The sequence below is a fragment of the Nothoprocta perdicaria genome, unplaced genomic scaffold (genome assembly GCF_003342845.1).
Source record: "Nothoprocta perdicaria isolate Ctin4 unplaced genomic scaffold, notPer1 scaffold_83, whole genome shotgun sequence".
NCBI lineage: Eukaryota > Metazoa > Chordata > Aves > Tinamiformes > Tinamidae > Nothoprocta > Nothoprocta perdicaria.
Genome location: NW_020456121.1, coordinates 2615300 through 2624431, shown reverse-complemented (window position 1 = coordinate 2624431; position 9132 = coordinate 2615300). Strand labels below are relative to the sequence as shown.

General features: G+C 41.6%; 1 protein-coding gene across 1 annotated transcript; it reads left to right on the top strand.

Annotated features, from left to right (window-relative positions):
• Window positions 1-5962: 5962 nt before the first annotated feature.
• HOXD10 (homeobox D10) lies at window positions 5963-8385 on the top strand. The gene is made up of 2 exons (XM_026052104.1): window positions 5963-6704; window positions 8108-8385. Exons 1-2 carry the CDS (start codon window positions 5963-5965, stop codon window positions 8383-8385), a joined length of 1020 nt encoding a protein of 339 aa, XP_025907889.1.
• Window positions 8386-9132: the final 747 nt, after the last annotated feature.

Genomic DNA, 9132 nt, shown 5'->3' with positions numbered 1-9132 from the left:
AAAAAAAATAAAAGGAAAATATTTAAAAAACTGAGACATGGAAGTAGAGAAATACATGGCTAAAAGGAAAAAAAAAATTAAAAACTCCTTAGCAAGAAAAACTTAAGTGTATGCCTTTGAACTTCCAAAATGTCAAGGTCATCACCTTTAACCTTTCTGAATAATTAGGCGCCTTAAGGTTCCTCTGTTATTTTCAACCACCACCCACCCTCTCTCGCTCGCCCTCTCTCACACTCACACACACACRCGCACCGCTGCAGARCCGCCCGGAGCAGCAAATGCTCCATAACGCCCAGAAACCCGCAGCCGCTTTTAGGTGAGCTTGTCGGCAGCGACCCGGGGAGCCGGCCCCGCTCCGCACTCCCAGCGAGAGACACGCGGTCTGTTTTCCTTATTGTTCCTTCAGCACCCGGCATTTAACCAAATACCTCTCTTAAAAAAAAAAAAAAAAAAAAAAAAAAAAAGCTATATATATATTTGTGTTACTCGGAAAGCAATTGCGAGGGATGTAAGAAATACTCTGTAGCTGAGGGGTAAATATGATATTTTCCTCCGAATATACATTTTCTCAAAAAGCCTATTATTTTGACATGCGTATAGTCGCAGGGACTATCTRTAAGCGTTTCGTCTGATCTTATGGCAAAATTCTCTTGTCTCTTCTGAGCCTTAATCCACAGGGTAAGAGCAAGTTGTTTGATTTTCTGCTCCCTGGCTCCCTGTAGTGCTTTAAGAGTTTATTTTAGAGGATTATTTTCCTTTGAAAATCTAAAAATGCCCCAAAAAAGGACCATGGAAACCTAAACACGCGCGTATTAATCTCCTTCAATTATAGTAATTTTAAATTTCTATTAAAAAGAAAGGAATAAGCTTGTGGCTGAAAGGCAAATTGTGCTCAAGAGAAAGGCAGGAAAGTGGAAGAAATTCCCTGGTGCTTGGCTCCGAAAAGCCACAGGAGGGCGCGCTCATGTGCTGTAATGCTCACAATAGTCCTGATGTTCAAGTATATTTTCCTCCTAATAATCATTCCACTGCTAATAAAATATCTAATATATAAGTAACGATAAGATTTCAGGGCCTTCCAAATGAGAAAATAAAGCATCAAAAAGATTTATTAAACAAATAACCCATAACCGTGATGTGCTTGAGAAATATGCCACTTTAAAAGATTTTTTTTTTGGTCGTAATCTTTTATAATGCATCCAAGCTTTAAAAATACCCATATTTTTAATAAAAAAGAATGATATTCAAAATTCGTTCTCTAGAGCGAAGATCTACCCACACTGCTTAGGATAACCTTAAAGAGGATAGAAGAAAAGTAATATTAAAAAAAAAAGTATTTTCACAATTTCTCTTTCAATTCATATTCAAAGATTTAAATAAATAAATCGATAGGTACAGAATGTTTAATTATTTAAAAGGTACTGTATTTGAAAACRAGATTGGCATTAGATTCTGAGAGAATGTAGATTTTAAAAGAGGGAAAGAGAAGAAAAAGATATTTTAATATCTGAGCTTCATCTTGCCAAAGAATTGCTGAATGAAATCCCTCGTCTTTAAAAACGCTATGGAGATCTATTAAAATGGAAATAGATATTACAAAATTAAAGMGAAGCTTATGAATTTCCTGGCCGTTCTCCAGTGACCAAGCATGTCCTATGTTGTCTTTTTTTTTTTTTTCCTGTTTATTGTGGTTTGCTTTTTAATTTAGCCCACCAATGTGCGCTTTTAATCACAACCACACCAAAGAAAAGATTTCGCTCCTTTTTGCCGTTTTGCAGGATTCATCGAAATCTATTTCGCGCTGGCTCAGCCATATTCCGCGTTTTTAAAGCCCGTCTCTCGTGAAAACATTTGTTGGCACTTTGTCCGCAGGAGTTTTTTTTTTTTTAGAAGTTCATTGTTAAGAGTTTCCTAGAAATAGCCTTTCCGTCTGCAATAAAACGGCTTTGTACAATCTAAAATAATTGAAGGCTTTGTCGCTGAAGGTAGCGCTTTTACCCACATCCCGAACTCGGAGGAAAAGCTGCTGGTCTATCCATGGAATCACCTATTTCCAGAGGGAAATATTTAGCACAGATTTTTAGGGTTTTTTGTTTTTCTTGGCTTTGGAGACCCCCCCAAATACACCGGGCTGCCGCGTTGTGATGCTGATACTGCTCGCGATTACAGTGAGGCCGATCTCAGAGAATGTGGATGGGTGATAGGAGGCAGTTTGTGGCGATAATTAAAAAAAAAAAAAAAAAAAAAAAAAAAAGCAAACCTTGCTTTGTTCTCTCCTGGAATCCTCAAGTTATTGTGATGACTCTCCTGGAGTCGGTAATCTCGCCTGTTTCCCCCTCTCCTCGCTTTCTGCGTTAAAAAGAAAAAGGCTGTGAGCTATTTCCAAATGTCTTTGGGCTTGCTCTTCTTGGAGAATGAATAGAGTATTTGCTTATTTTCAGATGAAATTACGGATTTGGCAAGAATGTACCGAAAGATAAATATGTAATCCAAAAGCAGAGGCTGTGTACAGATTCTCACATCGGTCTACATGCTAAAATCCCCCCAATTTCCCCCYCAGTAGATGTGTACTCCTGGGTGCTCTGAAATAAAGAAATGCCGAGGTACGGCATTGAGCGAACCTGGGAGCACGGGCAACGTTACCGTGCCAGCAAAATGCTCGGAGACACCTTGGTGAGCGAGACCTTCTGTGTAATTTATAATATTCTCTACATTAAACATGATAATGCCATCAGTGTGATCCCATTTTCCTTCTGCCCCCTCGAAAAAAAAATCCCGGATATTTGAGCCCTCGACCCAAACCTCGACTCTTTCTATGAAAATATGGCACATAGAAATCTGGGCAACGTGACAGATTCATTATTAAAGGAAGAAAGGTCACAATATTGCAGCCAATTTTTTCCCTTAAATAAAAAATATTCTTAAATCTCCCTTCAGTATAACAGCGCAGTATAAAATATACAGTCCTCGCATTAAAATATAGCTTAAATAAATTGCTGAAATCGACTAAATGAAAGTAATATTACTTAAAGCTTCCTCAGTTCCATTTTTTTTTTCCAGATATTTCTCTCAATACCTTTGTTACTGAAGGCATCTGCAAAATATCTAGGCTTTTTCGTGCCTTTCTCCCCTCCCCCTCCTATAATGAGGCACAAACACAGCAAATTGCAAGTATGGGAATCGTCAGCACAGACRAGAAAAAAAATCAAATGAGGAGTAATAAGGTTTAGGGAGATAAGGCAATGAAAATTAATCCCTCCAGCCACGTCTTGTAACCTCAAGTTTTTAGCTCTGACATTTGCTAGAGGAGAAAACTGTAATGTCCACCTATGCTTTATGGCAAATAGTAATTTACATCTGCATGGACCCCTTGGTTGGCTTTTTTTTTTTTCCATTTTTTTTTCTCCCCACCCCCATTCGGAAAAATATGGGACTCTGAGAGCAAAACCTTTATATTAATGTGCATTGTATATCTCATTTATTGCACAATATTGATTTATTTATTAATGTTAATTACTTGATTCCATTTTAATATGATTTAAAACAACAGTGACATTAAATGCCCAGAGCCTAAGTCGCCAGCTCCCCAGTGACTCTTGCATGTTTATTCAACTTCTATTTACATCAAACTTTAACTTTCCTACTGTTCATTTCCAATAAAAAAATGCTGCCCATTTTTAAAGCAACTCGTGATTTATCGTGAGCGAAGGGTCTTGCGGATCTGTTCGCCAGTCCTGAACGCGATATTTAAATCATCAGCATCAGAGCCATCATCTGAGTTTCCGTGTAGCGACATGCAAGAAATTCATATTTTCAATTAGAAATCAAAGAGACCTCATGTATAATGAGGAGCCCAGGGCTCAGCGCCGCAGAGGCTGCATGGAGGGCGGTTGAGCTTTACCTTAATGTTTTGACTTTCCTACGAGGCTGAGCCCACACTCGGCATAAGCCTGAAGCTGGCATATTTCTGGGACCCTCTTTTCTTAAAGTGTAAATAAAGATTATGAAAGACCCATTTGATGGGCATAAAATTCCTGATTAGATCTAACAGCCCAGCCTTAAGCTGCGTCAAGGAAAATAGTATTTTGCTGCTTTAAACTCTGTGGGTCGCCCGCGCTGTTGTTTAAGAAGAGGAAATTGCTAGAAAGCGAGGGGGGGACCCGAGTCCTCAATGCGGGAGCGTCGGGAGCTGCGCGGCCGGCGGTTCCTGCGCGCGGGCGCATCTTAGCCGTGGCTCTGATCGTGATCTCCAGTGCACATATTCGCAGAGGCGGTGGTTGCGCGGCCGCGCCGGGGCCCGCGGAGGGGCAGGGGGCTCCGCGGAGCGGCAAATGAGCCTCCAAGCAGCGAGGATTGCCGAGGTAAAATTTAAACTCGCCGGCAACACAGGAGCTGGAGACTGCGGCTGTAAAAGGCGCTGGCTCTTAACCTGACAATGATGTTGTATTTGAACAGCTGCGATAAGGTTTTAAACGGTCTGTCTCATTGCCACAGCGAAATTTTAAATGGGGTTATTGTTTCCAGCAATGTAAAGTGTGCGGTAAAGTGCAAAACATTCAAATACCCGGAAATAGGAGAAAATTCAGATTCACGCCCGTGGAACAGGCAAGTTTTCAGCCGGCTCAAAGACGTGTGTAAAAAAAATAATGTGAAATCCTTTCACGTGCTGCCTCTTTCTGGGGGTCTTAAAGGGTGTTTTGATGTTAGGAAGGCCCCGCATAAACAACCGAAAGGATCCGAAAGTAAGAATTTCAACAAGTTCACATTGCCTGAGTCACAGTCCCTGGCAGTATTATTCCCATAWAAGAAAAAGTCTAGGTTAAGAAGATGGGAGAAAAACAATAAATAAAGAGAGACAGAGAAAAGGCCAAAAGTAGTAAATAGTTTTTGCTATCGCTATTTAAACTGTACCAGCTTTGGATGTAAAAATGGGTACGAAATGGGAGGAAAAATAAGTAAAACACTTTTAAAGTGTTAGGACGGAAAAATCTAATTTGCCAGCGAAGCTTTTACTGTCGTATTCTGCATCTTTTTTTTTTTTTTTTTTTTTTTTTTTTTTTTTTCCTAATATTCCAGCTGCCTTTATCACTTATCTTGGGGAAGAAAATATACAGGAAAATAAAAAGAAAGAGCAAACACAGGAAAAGAAAACAGACAAGTTCCTCGAGCAGTTGCAACACGACTACGAGGTTCTGTATGTTTATTAATGAGCAATAGTATATGCAAAAGGATGAACTATCTGGATGGTACTCCCAGTTACCAGGGCATTATAATGACATAACATAACAGGAATAACATAACATTTTCGTCTTGGTTTCACCAGCAGTGGTGGCAGAATAATTTTAGGAACCCGGTGTAACTATAAAGGCAAAGTTATGACAAAAGCCTGGCTTTTAATATTTGACGATTCGCGTTAAAACAAAAATTGACCTTCTCGGTGAGCAGCGAGGGGGAAAAAATCAATAGCATAATTTTCAATAATTCATAACGCGCCCGCCATTATGCTAAATTCCCCCTATTAATCTTACCCCTTACAAAGTCGCGATTGATTTGTTAATAAACCCCCCCCACACACCACCCGCGCGTGGCAGCGGCGGGCATAACTCTCGGGGAACAAAAAAAAAAGAAAAAAAAAAAAAAAAGAAAAAGAAAAGGTTTCAAAAACAGGAAAAAAAAATTACCGATTCACCCCAGAACGCGGATGAGGCGTTTATAGATACTCCTTAATACGGCTTAATAAAGCGCGCGGGCTGCGGCGGCCGCCGCGAGGCGCGGTGAGGGGCGCGCGGGCGGGGGCGCGCGGCGGGGAAGGGCGGGGCGGCGGGGCGCGCGCCGGCGGCCGCTGCCATTGGCCCGCCTGTCATGTGGTCGCGCGGAGGCATCCGCAATTACACGGGAATGTTTTCCTAGAGATGTCAGCCTACAAAGGACACAATCTCTCTTCCTCAAATTCCGCCCCAAAATGTCCTTTCCCAACAGCTCTCCTGCCGCTAATACTTTTTTAGTAGATTCTCTCATCAGTGCGTGCAGGAGTGACAGTTTCTACTCCAACAGCGCCAGCATGTATATGCCACCTAGCACAGACATTGGGACTTATGGGATGCAAACCTGTGGACTCCTTCCGTCTCTGGCTAAAAGAGAAGTTAATCACCAAAATATGGGTATGAATGTACATCCTTATATACCTCAAGTAGACACTTGGACAGACCCGAACAGATCTTGTCGAATAGAGCAACCTGTTACACAGCAGGTCCCCACTTGTTCCTTCACTACAAATATTAAAGAAGAAAGCAATTGCTGCATGTATTCCGATAAGAGAACAAAACTCATTTCTTCAGACGTCCCTTCCTACCAGAGGCTGGTGTCTGAATCATGCCCCATTGAAAACCCCGAGGTTCCTGTCCCAGGATATTTTAGACTGAGCCAGACCTACGCCACTGGGAAAACCCAAGAGTACAATAATAGTCCTGAAACGAGTTCAACTGTAATGTTACAGTTAAACCCTCGCGGCAGCTCCAAACCGCAGATATCTTCTCAACTTCAGATGGAAAAGAAAATGAATGAAAATCCGAACAACCAAGACAGCACAGCTAAAGTCTCTCAAGTGGAAAGTCCCGAGCCCAAGTCCACGTTGCAAGACGACAGAAGCTGCCTGCCTGAAGGCTCTGTGTCCAGCCCAGAAGTCCAGGAGAAGGAGAGTAAAGGTCTGTATGCTCGAGTTTAAACCGTAACGTGGTGTAACTCCAACACGCCAGCATCATAAAACACGCTCTAATATACTAACAAGCATCACAGCCATCACATTTAATGATAAGGAGTATCGGGCTGCAGGTGCTGTCTCGCTGAAGATTTGGCAGGGGGAAAAAAATGCTACGCAAAAGATTACAGAGATTTTCTTTATATATTTGCCTCTCTCTGCATGCAGGCAGTCTCTGGGATGCGGAGAATACGCGTGTGTGCTCCTTGAGGCACTGCAGCATCCGAAAGCAGCCAAATACCTCTAAAAAAGCACGTCTGGAGGTTGTAAAATACGACCAGCTCAACTTTGCTCTTGTAATATTTCGCGGAAATATTTTCGCTGAGCCTAACTGTGATCTGATTGCATTTAAAGTTAATTATGATCCTATTAAAATAGGTGAGAAATAGGTGCTACCAAGCTGGGTAAAGTTTTAAAGAAATGTACAATGAAAACAGCAGCCCGCTGTCCGCTTGATCAAAGCGTGCAATATTTGAATGTGGTGCTTTAGATAACCTTGCTTTTTGTCTGAAAAAGTGTAGTGTTATTTTGAAATGCGGTTAAAAGCTAAAGGTGCTGGCTATTTAATTTTATTTTCTCTTTAAAAGTGCACCAAAGCCTTTATTTCGAACGGCGTGTATTGAAGGAGCCAAAACCGGGATTTTTTTACCTATAAAAATGTACTTTGCAACCTCTAGGTCCATTTTTATCCTGTGTGTGCATGGGGTTTCTCTTCATATGAATTATATTTCATAATCCACGGCTAGGATGCCMTGGAACAGGTTTCTTTATGATGAAAAAAAAAATACAAAAGGAAAATGGGGGAAAAAAATCCGAGGTGGAGGGTTTTCATTTCAGACACATCCTTTTGGCTGGGGTAACGTCTATGTCTCTTTCTACGGATGTTTGTGCAATTCAGCTGGTGATYTAGGGGAAGGTAATACCAAATATATTGCGGTGGTATTTGGTAACTGAGAGATTTCCGTAGCCAGTGCCGTAGGAGCCCGAGTCAGCCATGGCAGGGCGAGACCTGTTAAAACGCTACCGGTGGACGGATGGCAGGTTAAATATTGTGCAAACGCTAAGCGCCTCTGCAAACTTTAGGTACCATTTCTAGAAGAGCTTGGATTGGGAGAGAGAGAGAGAGAGAGGAAAAAATCTGCGAGATGGGGTGTCGTGTTAGGGCACCTGGTCAGCGTGAGCCTGGCAGTAGCTAATATCTGCATCCCACCCCATGCCAGCGATGTTTAATACCCACATTCCCCATATCTGCCAGCCGTCACAGATGAGGAGGGTTCATGGCCAAGGGTATACTCTAACAGCCTGAGGTATTTTTGATTTTTTTTTGTTCTTCTTCTTTGATTTTGATAGAGGAAATCAAGTCTGATACTCCAACAAGCAATTGGCTAACAGCAAAGAGTGGCAGAAAGAAGAGGTGTCCTTACACTAAGCACCAAACACTGGAATTAGAGAAAGAGTTCTTATTCAATATGTATCTCACTCGAGAGCGCCGCCTAGAGATCAGTAAGAGCGTAAACCTCACTGACAGGCAGGTCAAGATTTGGTTTCAAAACCGCAGAATGAAGCTCAAGAAGATGAGCAGGGAGAACCGAATCCGAGAACTGACCGCTAATCTGACCTTCTCCTAAGGTGCCCCGGGCGGGCAGCGAGCAGGGGCCGCAGCACCGCCCGCCGCTGCCGCAGAGACTCTGGCAAAAACCTTCACTTTCCATTTTATTTTATTTTTTTTTTCTGATAGAATGTGACTCTTCGTCCTTCTTTTAGCGCTGCAAGTGAATATGTATTACTATGACGAGTATATATAAAACCTAGCACGTGTAATTTATTTTTGTTCTCATCGTAATGCAGGGTAACTATTATTGAATATTATCATTTGGTCTTAACTTATTGGAACTGTCGAACATCCAAGCAATGTGACTTTTACATGTTTTTACTAACAAAATGGTATTTATGTGGGGCTATTACACGGGCCATAACATTTTGAGTACATTCAATACCTTAAGAAAAAGGGGGGAAAACTTCGGGGAGGGGGGGAAAGAGAAGCACATTATAATGTAACTATCCTCTCAGATGAACTTAGAGATTGTCCTTCGTAAGATGGAATATTTCATTCTTCTCCATTGTAGACATTTTCTTGTGGTGCATATGTGGAATAGTAGTCGTTCAACAGCAATATGTCCTTCTGTGCATGTTCTATTCGCATGTATAATGCAATAAACTCTGTAAACTACTGCGGTTCCTTTGGTTTTCTACAAACGTTTAAAGTACAGATGCAGGCCGGCTTCCTGATCTTTCTTTATCAGTAGCTCTTTGGACTCATATACTTTTTTTCCCCCTTCCCTCCCTTGTCTTTTGTGTGAGTGTTTTTCTTTCTT

Bases quoted from the DNA above. Each gene is read 5' to 3' on its own strand.
- HOXD10 (XM_026052104.1), top strand. From the start codon at position 5,963: ATGTCCTTTCCCAACAGCTCTCCTGCCGCTAATACTTTTTTAGTAGAT. The intron at 6,705-8,107 runs GTCTGTATGCTC...TGATTTTGATAG, and splicing joins CCAGGAGAAGGAGAGTAAAG to AGGAAATCAAGTCTGATACT.